This window comes from Salvia splendens, chromosome 17, assembly GCF_004379255.2.
Source record: "Salvia splendens isolate huo1 chromosome 17, SspV2, whole genome shotgun sequence".
Taxonomy (NCBI): Eukaryota; Viridiplantae; Streptophyta; class Magnoliopsida; order Lamiales; family Lamiaceae; genus Salvia; species Salvia splendens.
In genome coordinates this window covers 5520522-5548495 of record NC_056048.1, presented here as the reverse complement: position 1 = coordinate 5548495, position 27974 = coordinate 5520522, and the positions used below count along the sequence as shown (strand labels likewise).

At 40.6% G+C, this 27974-nt stretch overlaps 3 protein-coding genes across 3 annotated transcripts; 1 reads left to right on the top strand and 2 right to left on the bottom strand.

Moving 5' to 3' along the window:
* Positions 1 to 159: 159 nt before the first annotated feature.
* On the bottom strand, positions 160 to 3905 carry LOC121775007 (cysteine-rich receptor-like protein kinase 42). The gene is made up of 6 exons (XM_042171940.1): positions 3142 to 3905; positions 1835 to 1948; positions 1406 to 1756; positions 1089 to 1323; positions 881 to 1025; positions 160 to 778 (listed from the first exon to the last, which is right to left on the bottom strand). Exons 1-6 carry the CDS (start codon positions 3866 to 3868, stop codon positions 398 to 400), a joined length of 1953 nt encoding a protein of 650 aa, XP_042027874.1. The 5' UTR covers positions 3869 to 3905; the 3' UTR covers positions 160 to 397.
* A 6644-nt stretch (positions 3906 to 10549) lies between these two features.
* On the bottom strand, positions 10550 to 13478 carry LOC121774213 (polyribonucleotide nucleotidyltransferase 2, mitochondrial-like). Its single transcript, XM_042171124.1, is given in 10 exon segments — positions 10550 to 10721; positions 10839 to 10959; positions 11609 to 11767; positions 11895 to 11943; positions 11946 to 12137; positions 12265 to 12422; positions 12490 to 12619; positions 13115 to 13141; positions 13144 to 13281; positions 13356 to 13478. Coding segments are annotated over 10 exon segments (1269 nt in total).
* Positions 13479 to 22992: 9514 nt separating this feature from the next.
* On the top strand, positions 22993 to 27246 carry LOC121775010 (isocitrate dehydrogenase [NADP]-like). The gene is made up of 15 exons (XM_042171941.1): positions 22993 to 23311; positions 23414 to 23457; positions 23558 to 23667; positions 24309 to 24346; positions 24428 to 24505; positions 24648 to 24701; positions 24781 to 24882; positions 24964 to 25052; positions 25165 to 25268; positions 25374 to 25442; positions 25532 to 25647; positions 26080 to 26114; positions 26192 to 26334; positions 26520 to 26642; positions 27027 to 27246. Exons 1-15 carry the CDS (start codon positions 23068 to 23070, stop codon positions 27118 to 27120), a joined length of 1443 nt encoding a protein of 480 aa, XP_042027875.1. The 5' UTR covers positions 22993 to 23067; the 3' UTR covers positions 27121 to 27246.
* The last annotated feature ends 728 nt before the right edge of the window (positions 27247 to 27974 follow it).

The window sequence follows — 27974 nt, the reverse complement described above, 5'->3', positions numbered from 1 at the left end:
GTTAGAGAAGATGAGTAGAACTAAGAACTAAATCCCTTCAATATTTTTTCTTGCTCGTGCAATAATTTTACTGATCAATTGCTACTTAGCATGATTTTATTTTGTGTTTCCTGATCTTATTAGTTTTGTTTTGTAGCTTGTTGAATAAGAGCAAGATTATGCAATCACACAACAGTTTCAAATCCATAGATTTCTCATTGTGTTACAATTTGGCTCAATTTTTACAATCTGTCTATAATAATCTACACCTAAGAAATATTGCTACACAATTTCCAACTATATTTCTTTTTTTGATCTTTTCTAAAACAAAAATAAAACTACAAAATCTACATACATTTCTATAGGCTGAACTCTTGTACAACCGCCAGATTCAATCATGCAAAAAAAAAAAACTCTTCTATATTAACCTGATTTCGTCACTTCTTGATCGCCGCCCTTCCGAGCTCTGAATGCTGAAGGATTCTGAGGAGGGATGGGATGTTTCTTGCCGCGTAATTGGATTCGACGTGGAACTGTTGATGCTGTAGGATGATCTAGCAGTGCTGCCTGAAAGGACGCTAGTATTCAAGAATGGCGGTTGATTTGGTTCTGGGATTTGGCAGTTTTCATCTGTTAGCATTCTAACAACGTCCATCATTGATGGTCGTTGAGCCACAGATGCCTGCGCGCAGAGGAGCCCGATTTTCAAGACTTTCGAAGCTTCTGCTGGCGGGAAGTCAGCCTTCAAGGAAGGGTCGACGGTTTCTGCTAGTCTATCTGTCTTGAAGAGGTTCCAGACCTAGAGAGCCAGGGGCAAGGAGGAAAATAAAGCCGACATTACGATAACGAACAAAATGAAAGATGATCATGGCATGATATGGAGTAGTGTAAGGGATATTACTGTTTGTAGGAGAGATCCAGAGTCGTCAACAAAGACGTTGTTCTTCCTTCCACACACGATTTCAAGAACCAGAACTCCATAACTGTAAACGTCAGCCTTCTCTGTGAGCTGCCCTTTCACTATGTACTCGGGTGCCATGTATCCTCTGCAAAAGCGAATAGGGTTACTTTCGAACTATATAGTTGAGAATTGACGCGATTTTCCTCACAATGTGCCTGCAATTCCTGTGCTGAGATGAGTTTTATCAGCTGCGAAGTTCCGAGCAAGACCAAAATCAGCTATCTTAGCATCAAAATTCTCATCAAGAAGAATATTGCTGGCCTTGATATCTCTGTGGATGATCCTCGACTCGGTACCCTCATGAAGGAACGCGATCCCCTCGGCTGTTCCAACCACAATGTTGTACCGCTCCTTCCAGTTCAAGATCTTCGCCCGATTCTTATCTGCAGGGAGACGAGAAACTCAAGAATCTGACCAAAATCACCCAAACCGAAAGAGAACAACTAACTACTACAACAAACACACCAAAGAGGCAGACTTCAAGGCTCTGGTTGGGCACATATTCATAAACCAGAAGGCTTTCAGGGCCTTCAATGCTGCACCCAATAAGCTTCACGAGATTCTTGTGCTCGATTCCACTGATGAGGTTCACCTCGTTGAAGAACTCATCAACCCACTGCCTCGTGCTGAAGAAGAGCCGCTTCACAGCCACGGTCGTCCCATTTGGGAGGGTCCCTCTGTACACACAGCCCGCCCCTCCCTGCCCCAGTTTCCTCATCGGCTCAAAATAGTCGGTGGCCTTCTCTAGGGTCTCGTATTTGAAGTTCAAACTTGACTTGTGGTATGAATATGAAATCTTGCCAAGATTATAACGCTCTGCAAATATTATCAACATGAACAACTCTTCCACTCCAAGCATCGTATCTTCTAACTACCTATATCGCGTTAAAATACCTTGTTTTCGTCTCTCCCATCTCCGATAGGCAGCATGACCACCAAAGAGACAGAGCATACAGAAAGCAAGCACAGAGCAAACAACGGCGACAATCACCCCTCTTCTAGAAACACCTAAAATTTTCAGAATCAAACTTTGACTAAACTGTTTCAATACAATGGATCAAACATTTGTCATGAATGAATCACTTTTTTACCAACTAATCACTCTACAATGCTACAAGTCAAAAAATCCAACCTTTCCAAAGCCGCCAAATAAGAACAAGATTTATTCACAGATAGATCATCACGCTTTGTATTTAAAATAAAGCAGTTGATCAAAAGAGGACAGAAACTGTTACTGTATCAGCCAATCGTCAAAAACTAATCGATACAAAGAATCGAAAGTAAAATGAGCATAAAAAGACAAATTAGAAACTCAAACAGCATTAAAACACACAGAAAACTCCATAATCATCTTCCCAAACTTAATATGGGAACATAAAATCAGGTTAATTGCTAAAAGAGGGAATGTCTTTTTTGGTCCACGAACTTTGTCAAAGTATCATTTTAAGTCCGTAAACTTTGAAAATATCATTTGAGATCCGTCAACTATGAGTTAATATCATTCGAAGTACTTTTTTACTATTTCAAAGTTTTTATGGACAAAAATACCCTTAATACCTTGAATGATATATATTTTTAATTAATTTATCACATACTCATATTTTTTAACGAATTTTCTAAATATAATTTGGCCTTCAATATTATCACTTAATTTCGTGACACGCAAGAAATGTTCCTTATTCAACTTTTTATAATTAAATGATTTCAAAATATTTTTAAGATATGTATACTCTTAAAACTAATGTCACAGTCAATAGACGATACTTAAATATTAATATATTATTTAAAAATAATATCAATATATCAGTATTCAAGTATCGTCTATTGACTGGGACATTAATTTTACGAGTATACATATCTTAAAAATATTTTAAAATTCTTTAATTATAAAAAGTTGAATAAAGAACATTTCTTGCATGTCACAAAATTAAATGATAATATTGAAGGTTAAATTATATTTAGAAATTCATAAAAAATATATAATAAACATATTCATAAAAAAATATGAGTATATGATAAGTTTATTAAAAATATATACCCTTCAAGGTATTGAGGGTATTTTTGTCTAGAAAAACTTGGAAATAGTAAAAATGTACTTAGAATGATATTAACTCATAGTTGACGGACCCAAAATGATATTTTCAAAGTTCACGGACTTAAAATGATATTTTGACAAATTTTAAGTTTAAAACAACTCTCACCGGAATCACGATTTGATGCAGTAGACTGATTATAGAATTTCTGCGTGGAATACCGCAAATAGCAGCCAGCATTCAACGCGCGGCCTTCGCTGCTAGGCAAACACAGCCTAATTTCCGAATTCGCCTTCGCCAAACACGCCCTACACCCCTCCGCGCCGACGGTGTTCCAGCACTCCGCCAATACAAACGCGCCGCCGATCCCCGCCGTCGCGGATCTCCCGCCGGCCGTAACGTTGTCGATCACCTCCAAAACGCTCCTCCTGAACTCCGCATCCGGCAGCGTGGAATTCGGCGCCGTGGAGGTGCAATTGACGGCGTCGGAATCAGGATCGACGCTCTCGGCGAAGAATGCATAGCTGTCGTAGCGGAGGAAGCAGCCATCGAGGAAGATCCGGCCTCCGAAGGCGGGGAGGCAGCGGGGGAGGCGCGTGCGGCTGGCGGCGTAGCACTGGAGGCAGTCGTCGCGCGAGAGGTCGGCGTGGCACTGCGCGAGGGTGTAGATGGATGCGTTGGTGGAGTTGAAGACGTAGCTGCCCCAGTTTCTGGCTGCGACTTGCTGCGGGATGGTCTCCATCGCACTGGTGAAGAGCGGGATGAAGGAGGCGCTGGCGTTGGGCGGCGGCCGGTCGACGCCGCAGAATAAGCCGGGCTCCGAAATTCGAGGGTCGGAGAGAGAAATTGGGATGGTGAGGAAGATGGCAAGGGTGATCCATGATAGATAATGCATCAATGCAGCATGAAATCAACAAATTAGCAATATTGCTTTGGGATTGGAAGAAGTTGTAGAGAGACAAGTGTTAGTATTCTTTATATAGAGAGAAATGATGGGTTTTAGACCATGAATAATCCTGTCCCCAGTTCCAGCTCCAAGTTCCCTCTACGTCATCATTCCTCTACAGTTGCGGCCTGGCCCCAAAAGCCTCTAACCCTGCAGGCCGCAACTCGGGCCGCAACTAATAAATGACACTATTCACAACTTCAACATATTTAACTCGTAAACGCAATTCGTTGAACAATTAAAACCGGGAAAATGCATTGTTCATTAGAAATTAACATTACATTACTAGACGAAGCAAATTTAAAATACAAGAAACCCGGGCCACGACTACTACTTCTTCATTTGGGCGCGAAGGTAGACGATCATCTCACGGTGCAACTCGAGCTCCTCATCCGACATCTTCGATGTATCTCTCGATGTCAACTCCGTCAGCTGGCTCATCCGCCATGTAATATTCATCTCCGCCAAAGTGTCGGACATCTTATCCAGAGACGGATTGGTCGGCGCCATAGCGGAGTTGCTCGCAGTTGCCTTCCCCTTTGCTTTCTTCTTGGCCGCCTTTGTTCCCATCGGGCGGCTCTGAATGCTAGGAGAGGAGACGAAGACGCCGTCGTCCGTCACGTTGAGGTCGATTGCCGGACCTCCTTCGCTCGAAGAGTAGTTTCCGGAGGCAGAAACTTTGGTTCTCTTCGCCGCCCCAGTTGCCGCCGGCTCGGCACCGCTGGTGAACTTCGGGCTCTTCTCGACAAGCTTCCAAACCTCGTAGTACTTAAAGGCCTTCTTCCCGTCAGTGAAGAACGCATCCTTCGCCTTCTCAACGAGGTCCGCCTCGCTGTGCCCGCTCGGCCACATCCGAACTACGTTGGCCCACTTTCCGTTCCACTTGCTCATATCCGCCTGGACCCGGCCCCAATGCTTGCGCAGCTTCACGTAGCTACGCTCGATCGACCCTTTAGGACGGCCAGCGTTATACTTCTGAGCAATCCGCTCCCAGAAAGCCTTGCCAGTCTGTTGGTTGCCGATGATAGGATCCTCGGCCACGTCGATGTAGTTCCTCGCAAGCCACATTGTCTCATGCGGAGTGTACTTCTTCGGCCCATCCTCCTCGCCGACCTTCTCCTTGCCCCGCTCTTGAGCGGGCTCCATCTCACTGAATTCGAACTCTTCCGTGTTGACCGGCGAGGTTATGTCGACGTTGCTACCGACTCCCGGACTAGGCGTCGGCTGCGATGGTTGCGACCCCGGTATGTACCAATTGTTCGAGTTAACGAACTCATCCATCTCACGTTCATCGTTGTTGAACCAATCCATTGATGCCGATTCAAAGTGTATAATAGAGATTGAAATGGAATGCACGTAAGATTGATGCACAAATGGAATGCTCGTATTTATAGACACAAAATAAAAAAATAAAAAAAATATATTGGCGTTGCGGCCCAGCCCGAGACCCGTGTAACGCTGGGCCGGGACTCGCCAGTGCGGCACGGCGCGCGATTAACGCCGTCCCAGCCGGGCCGCGGGACGGGCTCCAGGCCGGGAATGCGGCCCCGGGACCGGCCTGAGCCGCGACTTGCCTCCGTCTAACGCGCGGGACGGGCCGGGACTCGCGAATTGCGGCCCGACCAGCCGCGTTATTTATGCTCTTAATGAACGCATTTATTTGAATAAAATTGCTCTCCCAGTTCCGCCAGAAAATGTGATATTGCAAAATTTTTTGAAATACTATAAAAATAACTTAATTATAAAATGAAGAGAGTGTTGATTTATTACTCTATATACAAGAAAATGATAAGTTATTAAATAGCACTCTCTCAATTTTCTTTTCGATTATTTTGCAAAATTGATATTAATAAATAGTTAGAGTGTATAGAAAGTAAAGTGAGACATTTTCTTTTCGGTTATTTTGCGAAAATGATACTAATAAACTTTCACAGATATTTGGTTTTCCCACAACCTTTAATAATCACTAATTTTACTCATTGTGCGGATTGTCCATACTAAAGTTTCCGGTATAATTTTATCTACATTGAATGTCGACACTAATTCCAGAACTCCATATCATCATCAATTTCATTTATCCCATAAAAAGGAATGTAGCTCCGTCTTTTACACTTATGCTGGAAACTTTAGTGTGAGAAATCCACACAATTGAAAAGTTGGTGATTTTAAGACCATTTTTAAAGGCTGTAGAAAATACTGGATTTTTGTGAAAATATTCCTAGGTTATTTTTCTGACCAATTTCCATTTTATAATCTATATGAAATGTCGATCTATTCTTTTTTTATAATTTTAATTAAGTATAGAAAATGACAAATCAAATTTTAATTTCTATAAAAATTGTAAAATTAGAAAATTTTAAAAACTATTTTTACAATATTAGAATCTAACTAAATGTATAAAATAAAATAAATAACATTAAATATGTATTTTATGAGTACAATTCTCATAAATGTTGCATTCATAAAATATATAGCATATTTAAATTGGGTAGTGATAAAATGAAATATACACCTTTTCTATAAATTTCAAACTATGATTTGAATCGTTAGATTTCAAGAATTGATGTCATCAGATGATAAACACTAACATATAAAAAATGTCAAACAACGTTAATCGATTGACAATATTAATATTATGCTGACATATTATGTTTGATATATTATGTTTGATGTTATTTGTCATATTTTAATAACTTAATATCAGTTCTTAAATAACGATCATAATTTAGAGTTTTTACAATATATTATACTTTTCATTTTGATTACATTCCTATCTAAAATGTATACTTTTTTGTTAAGTAGTTATGGGCAAAAGAGTTTTGGTGGTCGAAATTATTATTGTAATCGAATTTATTTTCTCACTCGTAACGCCCCCTTTTGTCCAGTCCTAATCAACTAACATCTTTTAAATTGAGTTCAAACAAAATTAAAATTGTCTAATCTCAGCATGAGCATCCACTGAATTATTTAATTTCCAGCAGAAGTCTTGAACCAAATAGAAAATTTTGTCCACTAGTCAAATCCAAAGATTGATTTTTTTTCCTTTTACCAAATTATTTTGTCACCATTATCTGAATATTTGGAGGGTGGCATATTAGTCAAAGTTAGATCATACCACTAGCTATGGAAAAGGAATAGAATAAAATAGATTTCTCTTTCATTAATTTCTTTTTTTCCTAATAATGTTTATAGGAGTAGTTGTTTTTAAACAGTTGAATGCTTTGACTACTGATTAATTGATTATGCACCAATAACGAAAAAAGTTGTGATTCATTTATCTTATTTGGGCAAATATTATAAAATGAGTAAAATTACTAAATAAACTTACATATCTCACTGAAAATGCACATTATTTAAGTCCAATTGTCACTTAATAAGCTTGTTGCAACTTGCAAACTCATAAACTGAACCCATTTTCCTATTATTTCTTCCAATCCACATTTATGAATTTTAATTAAGAATAATAGTGTTATTCTTCTTGAAATTTCGTATTTTTAATTCATTTCATAACATAATGCAAAATACTATAGATTAGAACATTCTGCAGGTTGTTGAGGTCAATTTTGTAGTCAACCTATGAAATTAAAGAGATACTAACATTCTATTCGGTCAAACTAAGAATATTGGTTAATTCGTAGAAGCAAGGACGAAAAGAAATTTGCAGTTATTATTCCTCTAGTAATTTGTTAATTACATTTAGTAAAATGAAATATGTACTACGCAAGTTGCAAGAAGATATTGATGAACTTGTCCTGTAAAGGAAACCTTTGAATTTCGAACATTAAGATTCTAGAACATTTTATTAATTTTATACATTTTTAGTAAATTGCATGATGATAAACTAGTCCTAAACTCATATATGACGAATACAAAATTATTTTTCTGATTTATATAGTCAATTTTTGTACAACATCTTTCAATGTTTATTTTGAATTAAATTGATTAATTAATAACCGGTGAAGTTGAACTTAACAATGTTAATGATAAGATTTAATCAGAAATGTCTTCATCATAGTTATATATTTAATTAATAACGACCATTAGAACATGTGATTCCGATATTTTACCTATTCGATTACGTGTCCACCAATAAAACATAACCCTATAAGAAAAAAGATAAACACACATGATTTCTACATACTAATGCTCTTAACTTTTCAATCTGACCAAACCGGTTTATATTAATCAATTTTATTATTATTTATATTGTTTATTATATTTTAATAGTAAAAAAACATTAAATCTTGATATAAATATCCATATCTAAGTACTCCTACTCCATCGGTTAATCTTTTAAAGTTCCACCTTTTTTTTCTCTTTCAAATATTTATTAGTAGTACCTACAAAGGAGTGGCCTAAACATGATCACTTTTAGTTTTTTTTTTTTAAATTCCTTAGTCTATTCTTTTGATCTTAATATTTGAATATCTCAATAAATTAAATTTTCATATCTAATTCTCCAATTCCTACTCACCGATATGAATCTCATCAAATTAAATTACATATTATAATCATGACTAAAAACCCATTTTGGTCCTTAACATATAATTTTTTGATTTTGATCCAAAACATTATCTTTTGAATTATTCGGTCCCTCAGAAATAAAAACGGGGCACATTTGGTCCATTCTGGACAGTTCCGTCAAAAATTTGACGGTCAACACCAATTAACTTAATTTTGACTGGATTAACAATTTTAACACAATAATGTATTCCTATTTGGTCCTAAACAAAGTGACCAACTCAACCTTAACTAAAGCAACGGTGCAGCAATAAGAAGCGCAAGCAGACCGGAAAATCACAGAGAAACATCAATGGAGAAACGACTCCGTTCGTCGCTGCAATCCTCCGCCGAAGAATTCCTCTCTGTCGTGACCAAATTGTCGCTTAAATCTTCCAAAGCCGCCATCAAAAGCTCGGTCAGCACCTTAATCAAACCCTCGTCGGATCTAATTTCCACTCCCCCCTCACTCTCCGAGATTCCATTTCGCGCTCCATTTCCAAATTCAAAAGCCACTCCGATTCCTCCTTCGCGACGACATCTCCATTGATGCCTCCGGCGAAGCGTGTCCGCAGATCCCCCATTCATGAAGTCCAACATTCCTTGTGTCTCACATTTACATATTTCAATTTTCACTTCATCACTTCAATTTTTCATCTCAAATAAGTACTTTTCTTTGTACAAATAAATTACCAATAGTGAAGCAACTGAACATTCTGCCCAATGCATCAGAGAGCTCTTGGTAAGTCTTGTACATCTTCAAGTCTACTTTCCTCAGGTATGGCGCGCCATCCATGCTCACCTTCATCAAGGCGCTGCCGCCTCGCTCCTCTTCTGAACCGACATCACATTTTTCCGGTAGGACCGCACCGGCGGCCACCCCACCACCTATGCCCTGAATTAATCATCGCAATTTCGTTTACAACTTCATTCATTACCAATCTCAACTCAAATCCCTAATTCAAAATCGTACGAGTTAAATCTCAGCAAAATTTCCCCAAAAAACTCAAAAATCTCTCCTAAAACTAGAGAGAGAGAGAGGGGCGTACTTAGCAGGAGGCTTAGGAGAATCCGTCTTGTTGACATTGTTCCCCTGAAAATCAGTGTGATCGGAAGGAACGTCGAGATTGAGCTTCAAATCGACGGTTTCGTCAAACGCTCGCTTCTTGTCTTTAGCGCTGGGCAAACCGAGGCGTAGCTCAGTCACGTCGAAGCCGAGCTTCTTAGTGATCATGACGGCATCCGCCATTATTGAACGATTTTGTGGCGCAGATGATTGAATTGATGATTTATAGAGATGAAAGAAGATGAAGAAGAGAAGGGGAGAATATAATTAACTTAATTAGATATTAGACATTAATAAAATATATTTATTAGCTTAATCCGGTCAAAATGTAATTAAAATTCGTTGACCGTCAAATTTTTTGACGGAACCGTCCAAAATTGACCAAATGTGACCCGTTTTTATTTGTGAGGGACCGAATAATTCAAAATATAATGTTTTGGACCAAAATTAAAAAATCGCAATATGTTAAGGACCAAAATGAGCCTTTAGTCTATAATTATTGATATTTCTTAGGTGAATTGTTAATTATATTTCTAATTTGATCTCCTATTCCTACTCCATCAAATTAAATCAATCCAATTCTAATTTTCTTGTTCATACTCTTTCAATTAAAAAATTTAAATATACATATCTAGTCCTAAAACAAACATAAATCTTGATGTTTAAATATCTCCACATCTAATACTCCATAGAGTTGGCGCTAATTTTGCGATCAAAACTCATCTAATACTCCATAGAGTTGGCGCTAATTTTGTGATCTAAACTCCACATCTAATACTCCTACTCCATAGTTAGAGATAGCAAGAACTTGAGCAACATCCATGGCTAGCACTAACGATATTATGTACAACATATTTGGATCTGAGGATGAATATGAGACAATGAGTTCAAATGAGCTGAACAATGAACAATGATCTGAGTTCAAATTTTGATTTTGAAAATTTGCATGGAGATGATACACACAACGAGATACTACGAGAAGGTACTTACGAGAATATCAGTCAATATTCTGTAAGCCTTTGAAAATTTGAATTTTGAATGCAAAATAAGTAAAAACTTTTTCCTCAGAAACACCCATATGAGTTGAACAGCGGTGTAAGCCTTACGAGAATATCAGTCAATATTCTGTAGTCCTTGATTACACCAGTTGCAGGATGAGTTTCACTAATAAGTCCCACTGATAAACCTGCTACATGTTCCCTCAATGGAATGCCAGCATCCATTAAGGCCATGCTACTTACAAAAGAAAATGTGCAAAGCCATTCTCAAGGGACTTATTGCTACATGCAATGAGTAAGCAAAATTTCACCAAACAGGATATAAAGTTCCCGGACAGTCTCAAAGCCAACCTGCCAAACAGAAGCCGTTGATGTTGATCCATCTGAGGCCATGACTTCTGAATTGATACGAACAGTATATGGACAATTGTCTTCGGGAGGCATTACAGCAAGAAGTGCTTTCTCGGCAAGGGTACCTGCAAAATAAAGATTCATCACAATCCAATGTGAGGGAAGTAGCAAGCCAGTGGAATTCATGTGATATGGATAAAGTGGGAATTCGCAAAACAGAAGACACTGATAAGAATAATGTTAGCATCTTAAAACTCCTTCAGCCAGGGATATATAATGGTCAAATAACCATAAAGAGCCACAGACAATCAATTCACCAGTAAATACTAGTATAACATGCGAAAAAACATTACCACAAGCATTGTGTTTTATCAAGTATAGCAACTGGAAAACATAACAGTCACTAAGCAAGGACTGTATGGAGAAGGGGCGAACATAGGCAGTTTAAAAGATGGGTAATTAGGTGCAGTTTCACAGTAATAGCATCTTACAATTATATCAATAGAAATGTGAAACATATAAGCAGCTACTAAAATATACAAAAATAGAATTTCACTACATGTGCATTGTGAGTTGTGTAAGCACTAAATTCCAGTCCAGCTATTGATAAGCTAAAAGAAAAGCCTTGTAAACATCGACGTACAGTCCAAAAGGGCACTAATAAAAGTCGTTGCTCGTCATTTATCAAGGTACGATAAGTAGGAAGACTAAAGGGACAAATATTACAATAAAACAAGAAAGTTACATGACTATTTGGAAATGTCAGTAGCTCACCATGTCCAACTTCGCGCCTGTTCAGTCCAACTCGCTTACCAACTTCATTGGTGCACAATGGTGGGAAACTGTAGTGAAGCATAAATCTCTTGGTTGAAGGACCAACCAGAGAATCCAAAACTTGAGCTTCTCCAGGTGCACCAAGAGTCACAGTACAAAAGAACCTAGCCACATATGAAATGAAGGAACTAAAGTAAGCACTTCAGAAGAAAGTATTTAGAACACCAAATTTCAGCAAGTTTTCTATATTCAATCACATCTTCTGGCACCTCGATGGTTCAGTTGCTTACCTGAGTATCTCCACTAGAAAATATAGATGAACCATGTAGCACGGGAAAAGATAGTACATATTTGATTCCTTATACAGAAACATGAATTCTGTGCTAAAGATAGAGAGTGATGCACAGACCTTTTTCCGCACATTATCTACTGTTTTTGATAGAACTTTAAGACCTTCTTCATCACCTTCATCCTCAAGTATGTTTTTCACATCCCGTCCAATATTATCCAAGGCTTCACCCCTTTCAAACTGCACAGACATTTTGCACAATGCATCCAAATAAATAAATAAAGAACCTCAGAAATGTAATATAATGCAGTTTGAGATAGTATGGTTCTTTGTGCAAATATCAGTATTTTCTGTGCTCTGAAAGAACCTTGCCATATGTAGGGTCCGTAAACACAGCTTCAATTGGATCTTCAGACAAGCTCCTTATTCTTTCATAAATATCCTCAGATACTGTGCATAGCTTATAATCCTTTTTCTGTTTACCAGCCTTGGCTGCCAGACTTAGTTGAGGTTCGAGATATTTAACTGCCTGAGCAATCAAAAGTAAGCTCATACAATAAGTAGCAGGATGAATCAGTAGAAGAAGTAAAACTCATCTCAGGATGAGCAAATCTTAAAGCAGCTTCCAAGTCTCTTTCAGATATTTCAAGTGATTGGAAATCTATCATCAATGTTTTGTCTGTTGTGCATGCATAAACCAAGTTAAGATCGCTCAGACAAAGCTGCAAAAACGTCCATGAGATACAAATTAGACTGTAGCAAAAGCATCCGAGTTACTAAAAGGAACTTTGAAAAAGGACTTAACAAGGTTGAGAATCTTGAGACAAAACAAAAAAGAAGAAGAAAGGCCAAGTTAATCTGTCTGTCCTTTTCTAGCCTATGCAGAAAACTGAAATCAACCAGCAACGGTCAGCAATCAAGTGTGTGAATTCCATCAACAGATAAAACAAATTATAATAACTCTACTAACTCACTATTCAAAATAGTATAAAAATATATACTGCTTAAACTAGAGAATGTGTCTTTGCTCTAACAAGGTTTAGAAGGAGTAATTCAATTTAGGCAGGTTGAGTAAGCTATGTAGCAAACAAAAAGAAGAGAAAAGGGAACAACTTAAAATCCTAACAAACGGTAACTAGCTAAGACATGTGTAATTGACAATGAAATACATCCCTCAAAACTACAAGTAAAAAAAGTTAAGAAGGTATTTCGAACACCCCATCCATGCTCGGATTGACAATCAATTGAATTGACCACCAATCCTCCCTATACGAATCACTCCAATAGGACCACCCCAAGGAACATCTGACAACATCAGAGCAGCAGACGCAGCCATTACATCCGGATCATGCTTCCCATCAGATGAGAGTACACTTGCCATAACCTTCAGAATAAGAAGGTGAGCACAGCAGTTCTAACTTAATAAGCTGGAAATATATTCTGGCAATGCTACTTTACCAGAACCTCATGGTAAAGTCCAGGAGGAAAAAGAGGCCTTATAGGTCGATCAATGAGGCGGCCACATAAGAGCTCACGCTCTTTCGGAGCTCCCTCCCTCCGCCTGAATGTGTTTGGAATCATACTGATAGGGACGGGGTCCCAGTCCCGAACCCGTCGGCTGCCGGCGAACTGCTCGAGCTGCTTGATGGATCCGCGAATTTCTGATGTTAGTAAATGCTGGTAGAGAATACAAATCACGACACAGAGAATTTACGTGGTTCGATTTACTGAGGTAAATCTACGTCCACGGGAAGAAAAGAGGGCAGAGTTGTATTGCTTGATCTGTTTTCTACAGCTTACAATACAGACTTGCTATATGGTATTTTATCTCTAGAGAGCTTAACCTTTTTCTATCTGATCTAAGTTCTATTTATACATTGAACTAAGATCGTGGCTTGCATCACCACTAATGATGGTTGTGGATGTCGTGGAGGTCATGGAGGTCCTGCATGTAGCGTAGGTCATGGCCTACGATCGTGGCCTGAGTTGACACCACGTGGTAGTGGGTGTGTTGGAAGTTGTGGAAATCCTGTATGGGTCCACTAACTCCTTGTTCGGTCGAATACTGAGACCGAACTGCTTTGGTTGCCGATCTGAGAGTAGAGCTTGATGCCGACCTGAGAGCAGAGCTTGATTGGTTGGCTTTTACCGAGCTGTAGGCTGAGGCCGAACTCTTTGGTAATGCCGAACTCATACTCTTCCTTGGGCTTTGGGCTGATGGGCCGTTGGGCTTGTTTAGTACGCACCCCATCACTACCCCCCCCCGAAAGACGAAGTGAATCACTTCGGCGAAGCGAGTCACTTCGGCATTCTGGATAAAGGTACGGGGGAGGCTGACGTCAGGGGACGTGCCTTGCATGTGACTGCATTAAATGCGACAGTAAAATCCGGCCGTTGAATCCTGAAAAGGTGGGATTCGAAACGGTGCGACGATTTTGAAATCTTCGCCGAATCTGATAAATACCTCCCTTCTTCATCATTGAAGCACTTTTGCGACTGCTTCTTCTGCACTCTATCTCCTTTGCGTAAAAATTTCCTTCCGCTTTCAAGAATTTCTTCAGAATTTCTTCAGATTTTGCAAAGAGTAAGAACCATGTCTTCTTCTTCTTCTTCCGAGTTAGGTAGCGGTAGGAAAGGGGGCAAGGGGTCTTCTAGCCGGAAAGAGTCCGGAGAGAAGACTGTAGAATACTTTCACAGCGTCTTGAGTAAGGACACCGTGATATCTCTACACGAAAAATATCTTCTTCCCGGGGGGAAGGCGGTGGTTCCCGACGATGATCATAGGGCTAACGACCCGCCGGAGGGTTATGCCACCGTTTACGAAGCCTGCTTAGAATGCGGGCTTCGTTTCCCTCTTCCCCCACCTTTTGTAGAGCTTCTTGATTTTTTTCAACTCCCTTTAGGTCAGGTGACTCCGAATTCTTGGAGGCACTTGTCGGCTTTTGCTGCCGAACTCCGTAGGCTAGATAAGGATCTGTCTCTGCGGGCAATCCTTAATTTTTTCCAATTTAAAAGGAAGGGATCTTGGTTTTACTTGATCCCCTTACAGCCTTTTAGGGCATTCTGCAAAACCAAGTGGCCGAAATGGCAAAACCGCTTCTTTTTTTATAATAGGACAGCGGCTCCGGGCTTTCCCTGGAGAGGGCCGAAGTCCGTGATTCCTCATCCTCGGTTAGAACCGTTGGCCGAGCTCGAGGGCGAGCTCAATAAGATTCCTATGATTAGGAAACAATACTCGGAAACTGAGCTCGTCAAGGGCGACCTCGTGTTCAATATCTCGTCTTCGGACGAAGAAACTGAGGGTGAGGATTTCTTTTTTATGCTTTACTGCTTTAGCAGCGAAAACTAACCTTGTTTCCTTGCTTTTTGGCAGTGTACATGCTGAACAAGGCTAGCCGCAAATCTTCGGAGTCCAAGGAGCCGGAGAGGCCGAAAACCACCAGCTCGGCGTCTGATGCCGAGAGGACTCCGAAAAGGCAAAAAACCTCTTCGGATCCGAAGAAGCCGGAGTCGACTTCGGCAAAGGGGAAGGGGAAGGCCCAGAAGCCCCCGAGAGCGCCAGAGAAAGACGTGGTCTTGGCGCCTCCTTCGGAACATATCTGTGAGCCGTTTTTATGGCCCACGGACTTCGCCGAGGTGAATTCTCTTCTTGATTTTCTGGCCTTGCTTTTTTCCTGTATTTTTTGTGGCCCCTTTGTTGACTTTTTTCTTTATTCATTTTCAGAGGAACGATATGCTCTCCAAGCTCGTCGCCGTCGAACTCTCCAAAGCGTCCAATGACTATGCTGAGATGCAGAGGAAGTTGGCGGCTGCCTGTCATCGGGCCGAACAGGCTGAGGCTAACTTTGAGAAGGCCAGAGCTGCTAGGATTTCGGCCCAGGATGAAGCTCAGTTTGCCAAAAACCAGCTCGTCATCCAGCGGGAGCAGACGAAACGGAGGGATGCTGCTGCTGTGGTTGCCCAAGGGGAGGCTCTCCGTGTTTACACGGAGAAACTCTTTTTGAGCAGCCAGTTCTCGGCCTTTGTCGGTAGTCTGGTAAGGCTAATTACCGATAAGGGCGAGCAGGGGGCCGACGTCGTGCTGCCTCTGTACAGCCGAGAGATAGCAGCTCGGCTTCAGAATCTGCCGCTCCTTGAGGAGCTCGCTTCATCCTCGGTCCTGCTTTCTGCAGACCGAGTCCGGGGTTGTCGAGCTGATCGGGACGAGAACCTGGAGGCTATCTTTGCCTCCGTGGGACCCGTTTCACCCGCTTCGACTTACAACGGAGAGGGTGAGGCCGAGCCGCTGGAGCTGGAGGCCGAAGTCGAGCGGGCCGGGTATCCGGAGAAGGAAACCGATCAGGAGGCGGAGGCGAGGCCGGCAGGATGCGAGGCCGAGGCTGAGGTAGCTCAGGAGAAAGAAGCTGAACCAGACCAAGGAGCCGGAGACGAAGCTGGCGGAGTATGATTTCGTCTCCCTTCTCTTAGTCTAGTTTCTTCCTTGTACAGTGGCCTTGAAGCCCTCCTAGTGTAAAAAATTTTCCTTGTGAATGAAAAATTCTCTACACTTGTCTTCGTATAGCTTTTCGTACTCGCCTTTATTCCTGTTGTATTTTACTATCTGCTCGGTACAGCTGCCGAACTAATATAGCTGCTTTGTACTCAAGGAGATGGAGATACTTCACTGGAAACGGCTGTACTCTTCGGCTTTAGACGAAGCTGAGAAAAGAGCTATAGCCGATCAGACGAAGAATGACGAGCTTCTGGCTCGTTTAGTGAAGCTGGAGGCCGATAATAAGGACTTAGAGTCCGATAAGAAGGATCTGGAGGCCGAGCTGAATACGACCATTGCTGAGAGGACTGCGTACGAGGATTACATCCGTGTGCGCGGGGGAGTGACCATATCAGATGTTCAGAGTCGAGTTGACGAACTGTGGGAGGAATATCATGTACTCCGGAGGAACAATGCGCTGGAGAGCTCGGCTTGCCAACAAGTTGTGAAATCATTACGGCGCTGGGCTTCTCGGTACGACATCATTCTTTCCCGGCGTCCCGCAATCGAGAGATTCCTTAGGCATTTCCCGCCAACAGATGCTCGCACTCCAGATCAAGCCTCTGGTTCCCTTGTTCAAAATCCTACTCCCAGTCAACAACGAACTCCGGAACAGCCGGAAACGTCAAGACGAGAACGGGCTCAGGAGCAACCGGAATCGTCAAGACAGGGACGGACTGAAATTCGCCGAGGAGTTGTGACTATGAGCGAGCAAGATCAGCAGATGCTTATTGCAGAGACTCTTCATCGCCGAGGTGTTAGGACTTCTCGGGCTCGGGGAAGAGGCGTTGGGTCGAGGATAGCATCTCGTCGACCTGCTTATTCTTCATCTGCTCGGAACAACCGAACTCGGCTTCCAGAGGATTTTGCAGATAGGTGGCTTAACTTCAGCAACCCTGGACAGTAGAATAGTCCTTTGTAATAGCGTAACGCCATTTTGTAGGGTAGCGGAGTTGTATGCCGAACAAGATTTGAAAAATGAAATTTTGTTTTCGCTTCTAACACTGTATTTACAGCTTAGCGAAAAAATTTCATCGTACTTGTCCTCGGTCTTATGAAGTAAACTTCTTTGACCGGACTTGGTCCTTGGTCTTATGAAGTAAACTTCTTTGACCGGACTCGTCTTTGGTCTGATGAAATAAACATCTTTGACCGGACTCGTCTTTGGTCTGATGAAATAAACATCTTTGACCGGACTCGTCTTTGGTCTGATGAAATAAACATCTTTGACTGGACTCGTCATTGGTCTGATGAAATAAACATCTTTGACCGGACTCGTCTTTGGTCTGATGAAATAAACATCTTTGACCGGACTCGTCTTTGGTCTGATGAAATAAACATCTTTGACCGGACTCGTCTTTGGTCTGATGAAATAAACATCTTTGACCGGACTCGTCTTTGGTCTGATGAAATAAACATCTTTGACCGGACTCGTCTTTGGTCTGATGAAATAAACATCTTTGACCGGACTCGTCTTTGGTCTGATGAAATAAACATCTTTGACCGGACTCGTCTTTGTGTTCTAATTTGGCGATTTTCGTCGCCGGGATCGAACTTTCCCTTGTCCTAATTCGGCGAGTTTTATCGCGTGGATCGGACTTTCCCAGTTAACCGAAGTGGTCTTATGCAGTAAACCTCTTTGACTAGACATGGTCGTCCTCGGTCTTATGAGGTAAACTTCTTTGACCGAACTTGGTCGTCCTAATTCGGCGAGGTTTATCGCGTGGATCGGACTTTCCCTTATTGCAGTTCGTTTCAGACGAAGTGCTTATTTCTTAAGCCGAATTGTGGTCTTGTATCTTCCTTGGAAGCTTGGACTCACAGTCGTTGGCTTGTTGCAGTTCGTTTCAGACGGACTGCTTGTTAAGCTGAATTGTGGTCTTGTATCCTCTTTGGAAGCTTGGACTCACAATCGTTGGCTTATTGCAGTTCGTTTCAGACGGACTGCTGGTTAAGCTGAATTGTGGTCTTGTATCCTCTTTAGAAGCTTTGACTCACAATCGTTGGCTCGTATATGTTCTAAGAAGGGGATCAGCCTTCGAAGAACAAGATACCTCAGTAACATTTGTAAGAGACGACACGCACATAGACAGACAAAACGCACAGATAAAACGCACAGAGACAAACAAAGACCAAGCAAACCAAAGAAAGCACATTGACCGAACAGGACACAAGACTGACTGACCGGACTGTCTCTTACAAATGGAACTTTTTGAGGTTGGAAACGTACCATGTTCGGGGTACTTGTGCTCCTGACACGTGAGTCAATTTGTAAGACCCTTTGCCGAGGACTTCTGACACCCGATATGGACCTTCCCATGTGGGTTCGAGTTCGCCCAGCTTTTCTGCTCGGCTTACTTCGTTGTTTCTCAAGACGAGATCTCCCACTTGAAATTGCAGCTTCTTCACCCTTTGGTTGTAATACCGGGCTACTTGCTCCTTGTACTTGGCTGCTTTTATGCAGGCCAATTCTCTTCTTTCTTCGGCAAGATCTAGTTCGGTTCTCAGTCCGTCACCATTCATTTCTGAGGAGAAATTGAGTTCGGGGACTGGGTATGCCGACCTAAACCGGAATCACGGCTTCAGTGCCGTACACCATCGAGTTCGGCTCCAGTGTGACCTAGGTCATTTCGCCTGCCTCTGACTCCGGCTGCTGTGATTGCTATGCTTGATGGTGCCGAACTGATTGCTCGGCACTTTTAAGCGCAATCTGCGAACACACTTGCTCTTTTTCGATCACCTCGGATGACCGCTATCCCTCCTTTGGTGGGGAAGGTGTTCGGCGAGGAAGCCTCTGATCGCTATGATCGGGCTTCTTTTTGTCTTCTCTAGATGAGCTGTCTAAAGACCGTTTTCGACGGTCTGCCTCATCGGCACGAGAAAACTTGTCCGCAATGTCCCACATCTCTTGAGCTGTTTGCGGACTGCATTCCACGAGCTTTCTGTAGAGAGCTCCGGGCAGGATTCCATTTTGGAATGCCGAAAAGACAAGTAGATCGTTGAGATCATCTACTTGTAGGCATTCCTTGTGGAATCTCGTCATGAAGTCGCTGATCTTTTCGTCGCGACCTTGACGTATAGAAAGCAGCTGAGCCGAAGTGATCCGGGCTTCCGCTTTCTGAAAGAACCTCCTGTGGAAAGCATCCATTAGATCTCGGTAAGATCTAATGCTGCCTTGGGGGAGGCTATCGAACCACCTTCTCGCGTTCCCGATAAGCAGCTCGGGGAACAGCTTGCACATATGGACCTCATTGAGACCCTGGTTCGCCATATTATTTTGATAGCGTCCTAAGAAGTCATGAGGATCCACTAGCCCGTCATAAGTCATTGACGGTGTCCGGTAGTTCCGCGGCAAAGGATTTCGGGTGATATCGTCCGAGAACGGAGTCTTTAATGCTCCGTACATGGCGAGCCCGACATCTCTTCGGTACGGAGGAGAGGGAGTTCTCCTGTGGTTCCGGTACCGAGGAGGAACAGGAACATGTCGGGGTTGAGGATTCTTTCTCCTGGAAGACACGTCACTACTGCGGTAGCGACTTTCATGTCTGGATGAGGAAGGAGAATCCGCCGTTTTCTTCTCCGGCTTCTGGCTCTTTTGCAGGAATGTTAAGAACTCATCCTGCTTCTCAGCCAAGAACAACTTGACAGCCTCATTCAAATCGAGCTGCTGGGGAGGCTCGGTGTGTGGACCTTTTGAGCGGCTTGTTCCTTCATTGTGAAAACTGGAAGTAGATGTCTCCCGAGGCTGTTTTCCGGACCTGCGGGCTGGACTAACTTCCTCATGGTTTTCACGAACGGTATTACGGGTAGTGTGTGATCTGGTATGCATTTTTTTCGGGGTGGAAAAAGGGTCAAAAATTCGCTTTATCACAAATTTGGTTCTCTGGTTCCCACAGACGGCGCCAGTGATGGCTCCGCGAATTTCTGATGTTAGTAAATGCTGGTAGAGAATACAAATCACGACACAGAGAATTTACGTGGTTCGATTTACTGAGGTAAATCTACGTCCACGGGAAGAAAAGAGGGCAGAGTTGTATTGCTTGATCTGTTTTCTACAGCTTACAATACAGACTTGCTATATGGTATTTTATCTCTAGAGAGCTTAACCTTTTTCTATCTGATCTAAGTTCTATTTATACATTGAACTAAGATCGTGGCTTGCATCACCACTAATGATGGTTGTGGATGTCGTGGAGGTCATGGAGGTCCTGCATGTAGCGTAGGTCATGGCCTACGATCGTGGCCTGAGTTGACACCACGTGGTAGTGGGTGTGTTGGAAGTTGTGGAAATCCTGTATGGGTCCACTAACTCCTTGTTCGGTCGAATACTGAGACCGAACTGCTTTGGTTGCCGATCTGAGAGTAGAGCTTGATGCCGACCTGAGAGCAGAGCTTGATTGGTTGGCTTTTACCGAGCTGTAGGCTGAGGCCGAACTCTTTGGTAATGCCGAACTCATACTCTTCCTTGGGCTTTGGGCTGATGGGCCGTTGGGCTTGTTTAGTACGCACCCCATCACTGCTCACGCGGCGAGAGCAGTCGTCGCGTGCCGGCCAGGGGACGCATTGGGAACGGCTCCTCCGGAGGCCTTCCCCTAGCATCGAACGGTCAGCTCAGAACTGGTACGGACAAGGGGAATCCGACTGTTTAATTAAAACATAGCATTACGAAGGTCCCTGTATTCTATTTTATTCCGGAAGGAAGCTGTTTTATGAAAGAATAAGGAGCTTGCTATTGAATAATCTTTCAGAAACCGCCTTCTCTCAAACTCATGCTATTTCATTTAATTTCTTCATATAGGAATTAATCTTATATTAATTCCTGATTGATGCTTTCATTAGGTTCTCATATAGGATTTCTACCACCATGTTCGTCTTACTGTCAAACTCTTCTCCTTGGTTTTCTGGTGTTAACCCCATGAGATGGATTTTGGATATTCAAAAAAAATTTGACTATCACTTGTTCTCTGATGCTGATCGTCTGTTTTTGATGAGGTTGTTTTTTGACCATCCAGCATCTGTATAGCTCCACGAGTATTGACGCTCGAATCCTAATTGCTCATGGTAAGAATTTCTGGATGCTGTTTATCATAACTTTGATGAGGATGTCATTTACTTCGCCGAGACGAATAAACTTCTCAACAAAATTATGGAAGCAGTTGCATATTTAGCAAAAAAAGATGCCACATCTGATTCTATCATCGAGCCCGTTGCAAAAAATAACGATGAGCCAACAACAAATGTCGAGTCTGATCCCTTCATCGAAGAGAAGATAAAAAATGATGACGAATTGCCACAAGCGTTAGACAAGGCAATGAATTTGGTGGAAACCAAATTTCCTCCAAATTCTCATAGCTCAAAAATTAATGTTGTCGTCATTGGTTATGTCGAAGTTGCTAAAGAGATCTCATGCCCAAAGATGATTGCTAAAGAGATCTCTTGCCAAAGATGATTTCTCCATCACTCGTTGCGGTCCCAAACGATACAATTTTGTTTGCGGACGAAGATCCAAACAAAGATAGTGACAATGAGATGGAAGATTATTTTGCTGACTTCCACCTAAAGGGCAAGATGGTTTGATAGGGACATGATATTCTATTTTATTCCGGAAAGAGAGCTGATATTATCTCCGTATATTTATTTAGTTTATTTATGTTTTAGAAATAACATTCAGAAATAACATTCTCATGAGAGTTTCAACTGTGGGAGAGTTGATAGGGACATGACATTTAGAAATTATTACTCCATTTTAAAATTAAGAAATGATTAAATTCAGTGTTCGGGTTTTAGAATTGAGTTAGAGAGCAATGATTACTCCATTTGCGCCGTGAATTTATCATTATCTTCGCACATTAGTATTGAATCCGTATAATCCTTCAAATGATTTTATTTTAAGATTAAACCATAAAAGATTAATGAAAGTAAAAAGGGCTAATTACTTCTTTCTATTTTTACTTTCCGTTACTGGTTATTTCAATTCGTTATTATGAAGGAGTACGGCTGGCAAAATATACCGAAATACCGCACTTACCGTACCAAAAAAATACCGAAAATACCGCATTTTCGGTATACCGCATTTTTCGGTACGGTATGATACCTTACCGTTAGATTTCATTAAGGTACGGCAAAGGTATGAATTTTGCATATACCGCGGTATACCGCAATTACGGTATATACCGCAAAATTGCTGTATATACCGTAATTTTGCGGTATATACCATTAATAATTATATATATTTAATATATTTATTATTTATAATATTATAATATTTAATATATTTATTATTTATAAATCAAACAAGTATGATTTGCGGTATACCGCAACACGGTACGGTATACCGCAATGTCGGTAAGGTAAAAGTTTTCAAATATTGACATACTGAATTTTCGGTATATACCGAAAAATTCGGTAAGGTATAGGTATGACATTTTCTCATACCGTAATTTGCGGTACGGTATGCGGTATGATATTTTCGGTGCGGTATACCGTACCGGGCCAACCCTACGAAGGATTACTTGTTTTTAGTAATTAAAGAAATCAAGTGCATATCGTGACACGATTGGGGTTTTGGTTAACTACGCAGCTAAACCCAGAACAGTGAAGACGGTGCCCCCGTTATTTAACCCGATCTCCGTCAATTAAATGCTCCGCCTCCTCCACCTTCTCCGGCCGACAGCCATGTCCATCGCCGCCGCTTCAATAGCTCCACTGCCATCTCTCTCAATCAGGAATTCTAGATTACCAATCCGCCACAATCCAGTGCTCATGAGTCGCTATTTTGTCGCTGCCAGTCCTCTCTCTTCCAGCTTCCCCAATGCCTCCGTTCGCTGCTTCTCCGCCGCCGCCGATAAAGTTCGAGTACAGAATCCTGTTGTCGAAATGGACGGTAATTTTTTATGCATAATTTTTTGTATCACGTTTTCGTGAAGGAACAGTTCAGTACATTTTGATTGCTTGACTAATTTTTTGTATGCTTTGATGAATTTAGGTGATGAGATGACGCGAGTGATATGGACAATGATTAAGGACAAGGTTTGAGCAGGCAGATTATCTAGTTCAATTTCTCTGTATAAATTATAATGGTTCTGTTGCGTTCCTCTTGTTGATTGTAGTGTTTTTTTTGTTAATGTAGTTGATATTCCCGCACTTGGAATTGGATATAAAGTACTTCGATTTGGGGATATTGAATCGTGATGCTACTGATGATAAGGTTACAGTTGAGAGTGCAGAAGCTGCACTTGAGTAAGTTTTCCTAGTAGTGTTTGTTTTGTAGTATCTTATAAGACATTGGAAATATTCTAGGATTTCTTGAGTTTGCGGATGTATGCTACATGGGGAATTATTATTGTCGTCTAATTTATACCGCAGCAGTTGAATTGGCCGTATAAGAGCTTCTTGCATATAATAGTAACATTGTGGTTTTTTTGGAACTTAGAGGTGGTCCTAATGGAAAAACATCTAATATGGCAGACATGCTGTAACTTCCAAGAGGGTTTCTCTTATTGTAGCTCAGTAAATAGATGCAAAAGCATGAGTATGTGTGTTTTCTGTGGTTTTGGGCCTGCAGTATCCATAAGCTGCTTAGCACCATAATCTATGACTATGCATTGATTGTATACTGCCTTTTCCTTTAGAAACTTTTAGCTTCAGGTTCAGCTCACCCAGTAGTGATATACATGGAACAGTGTCACCTTAAGATATACTACATTAGAGTTTAAATGATTCAAATCTAGAAGCTAAAACACCATTTGTTTACAGTTATGAGTGCACTAGTGAGATCCATACAATTTTAATAGCAGGGCAGGTGGACTTTCAATAGAAAGTGACATTACATTGCAGGGATATGAAAATCACTCTTATTCATTCATGTGCATCCTCTTCAGGTACAATGTTGCTATAAAATGCGCTACAATCACTCCAGGTTAGTTTTCCCTACTGTATTTGTGATGTAACATGCTCTACTGTTGAAAGAACTTAAAAAATAGCTATTCTCTCTTTTCAGATGAGGGCAGAGTCAAGGAATACGGGCTAAAAAATATGTGGAGAAGCCCCAATGGCACCATCAGAAACATATTAAATGGTACATTTGTCACATCTTATGTTTTTTCGTATCATAAAATTCTTGTCCTGGGCCCCCAGTGTTCTGCTGTTTTTCAAGTTGCTTTCCTGCAGTTATTATTTTTCCTCAGTCCTCACTGATCATATTTTTGTCCACTTTCTAGGGACTGTTTTCCGTGAGCCTATTCTGTGCCAAAATATTCCCAGAATTGTCCCTGGTAACATTTCGCTTCTTAGTTTGTTGATGATAGTGAGATGTCGAAAACATATTTCAGTTGTTGCAATCCTATCTTACAGGCTGGAAGAAACCCATTTGCATTGGCAGGCATGCCTTTGGTGATCAATATCGTGCTACTGACACAATTATAAAAGGACCTGGAAAACTGAAAATGGTTTTTGGTGAGTTAGTTATGCTTTATGAAATTGACAATAGTTCCCCAACATAAGCATTTATGAACATTTATCATGGTTGTGTCTTAGAGCCTGAAAATGGGGATGAATCTGTTGAACTGGATGTGCACAGTTTTAAAAGTCCAGGAGTTGCCCTTGCCATGTACAATGTCGATGAGGTTTGTCCATCTACTGATGTTACTACTTCCTATGAAATATCTACCTTTTCTTCTAGTGCCTACTCGCTCTTATTCTTGCCCTTTTTCCTAAATCATTGCAATACTTTACCAGTCTATTAGAGCATTTGCGGAATCATCCATGGCAATGGCATTTGGAAAAAGATGGCCTCTCTACCTGAGCACGAAGAATACCATCCTAAAGAAGTATGATGGCAGGTAATAAATGATTTATCCCTTCTAAATCATCTCATAGTCTAATGAGATTTGTGACATGGATAGAATGTCTCACAGCATTATCATCATTTTTTTTTACTGTTTCAGGTTCAAGGATATATTTGAGGAGGTATACGAAGAGAATTGGACGAAAAAATTTGAAGAACATTCAATATGGTAATGACTATACCCAGATACGCAGTAGCTCCATTAGCCATTCTATGTTATTCTTTTAAATGCTTACAGAAAGTTGCTTACTTATGTAGGTATGAGCATCGATTGATTGATGACATGGTGGCTTATGCGATGAAGAGTGAAGGAGGATATGTTTGGGCTTGTAAAAACTATGATGGAGATGTACAAAGTGATTTACTCGCTCAAGGTGATTTATCTTGAAAAGTTTAATTAGCATCAGATAATCTGACACTTTTATACAATGAAGTTAAATCTCTTGAGTGTATCAATGACAAAATCCAAGTACCCCTAATATCCCATTCGACATGCACGTCAAACTCATCATGCATTTTTGTTTCTATCGTTATTCACAGATATGCGATTTTTACTAATTTCTCTACTTCCACAAAATTACCTGAGTCCCATCAAATTTGTGGGTCAGTTTTTAGACTTTGTTTTGATGATGCAACTTATGTGGTTTCCAGGATGCCCGTCAAAAGATGCAAGAAACTAGTAGAATTTGATTTGCTTAGATAGACCATACTTAAAATAAGAGCAACATGTAGTACTGTTCTTCAAAGTTGGTCATGCCTACTAGTCCATTGTTGGAAGGTTGGCTGATATTCCTTTTTTGATGCAGGATTTGGTTCTCTTGGGCTCATGACTTCTGTTTTGGTTAGTTGTTCTTGGGCAATAATTTCGAGTATCTTGTAATACCTCTTTTTTTAGCTAACAATTGCATATATTTGCAGTTGTCTGGTGATGGAAAAACATTAGAAGCAGAGGCTGCTCATGGGACTGTAACCCGTCATTTTAGACTGCATCAGAAGGGACAAGAAACCAGCACCAACAGTATTGCCTCAATATTTGCATGGACGCGAGGATTAGAACACAGGTAAGGTTTTTCTTTGTTTTTTGTTCTAATTTTGTTTGGGTGATCCCTGTTTTCAAATCTTTAAAATTTCACATCTTCATTCCGCCTTAAGACGCTATCTGTGTCCTTGTTATCTGAATAGATTTTTCATTTACAAAAATTTTAAATTTTGGTTAAATAATCACAAATTTTGACATCTCTATCAGAGCCAAGCTTGATGGAAATGAAAAGCTGCTAGTGTTCACCCACAAGCTAGAAGAAGCGTGCATTGAGACTGTGGAATCTGGAAAGATGACTAAAGATCTCGCTCTTTTAATCCACGGGTCAAAGTAAGTTGTGCATTCTCTGTCAATTATCATATGCAATTTATGATTTTGCACCAGATTTCTTACACAAACTAAAGTATACCCAACATTAACTTAAATGGATCAATAGATTGGTTTTATTACAAAACACTACTTCAATAAAGTTTCGAAGCACTTAAAGACCATCTTTATACTCGATCAAATCCGTTGTTTACGTCATTGCTAATCTCATTGGCAATATTTGATGGTTTGCAAATCTTATGACCATTTTTTCATAAGGTTACAGTTGACAGTCAAACGATTTGGTTACTGATCTTCGCCAGTTTAAGTTACTTGTTTCTGACTACCCGATAGACTCAACCTCAGTCCATTTGCGAGCATGATCTAATTAGTGTGCTTCATATGCAGGGTATCGAGGGAGTTTTACTTGAGCACTGAAGAATTTATAGATGCTGTTGCACAAAATCTCAAGTCGAAGCTTTATCCCCAGGTAACTGTGTAGCCATTTTGATCCATCAAAATCTGCGGATTTTGCTAGGGAAATGTTATGTGACATGTGATATGCAGTCTCTCTATAAATTTCAACCAAAATATGAATGGAATCAGTGGAATTATTTTACAGTGAAAACATGTCCTTTTAGATACGATATTTTTCAGATGTATTATTTCTCTCTTTTTCTCTAGAGATACGTGATTCCTATTTAGCATTTTATGGAGAAAAGGTGTAACAATTCTGCAAATCGGATTCGTTTGGATCACAACGAATTTTAAAAAGAAAAAAGAAACAAAAAATCAAACTGATTGGCAACCTTAACTTATTTCACAAAATCCGGGACCATCACAATAACGTAGCACACAATGAAGAACGGTTTCTCTCAAATTTAATTTTACGAGAGAATGATCATTCATATTTTTCTTTTGAATTCTAAGAATTCGTTTGATTCCATGTAATTAAAATTATATGCAATTGAAATTCTATATTATTAATTGAATTTGAAGTTCTGGTATTATAATTCGATTCTAATTTTTTTCTGATAAAAATTAATTAATTGATAGTATTATAATTTCAAATTCTGTGTTTGTAATATTAAAAAATCAACCAAAATTTTGCCATTGAATTTTACTTGAATACTATATTTAAATATTTATATCTTTTATGCAACCCTACATTAATTTATAATATGTTTTGAGTTGTATGTGCGAGTATATGTGTTATGTGCAATATTGGCACACGCCGTGTGATGTTGTCTATGTGCACACACAGTGTTTCTAGTATGTGTTGTGTGCAATATTGTGTATGCTTTGTGCGGTGTGTGTGTTTGCAATGTGTTGTTATCTATGTGCACATAGTGTTTT

Coding starts and splice junctions, on each gene's coding strand:
- LOC121775007 (XM_042171940.1), bottom strand. CDS start 3,868: ATGCATTATCTATCATGGATCACCCTTGCCATCTTCCTCACCATCCCA. Junction 1,949..3,141: donor TGCATCAAATCGTGATTCCG/GTGAGAGTTGTT, acceptor TGAAAATTTTAG/GTGTTTCTAGAAGAGGGGTG. Junction 1,026..1,088: donor ACAGGAATTGCAGGCACATT/GTGAGGAAAATC, acceptor TCGCTTTTGCAG/AGGATACATGGCACCCGAGT.
- LOC121775010 (XM_042171941.1), top strand. CDS start 23,068: ATGCTCCGCCTCCTCCACCTTCTCCGGCCGACAGCCATGTCCATCGCC. Junction 25,443..25,531: donor TTTGAAGAACATTCAATATG/GTAATGACTATA, acceptor TTACTTATGTAG/GTATGAGCATCGATTGATTG. Junction 26,115..26,191: donor GGCTCATGACTTCTGTTTTG/GTTAGTTGTTCT, acceptor ATATATTTGCAG/TTGTCTGGTGATGGAAAAAC.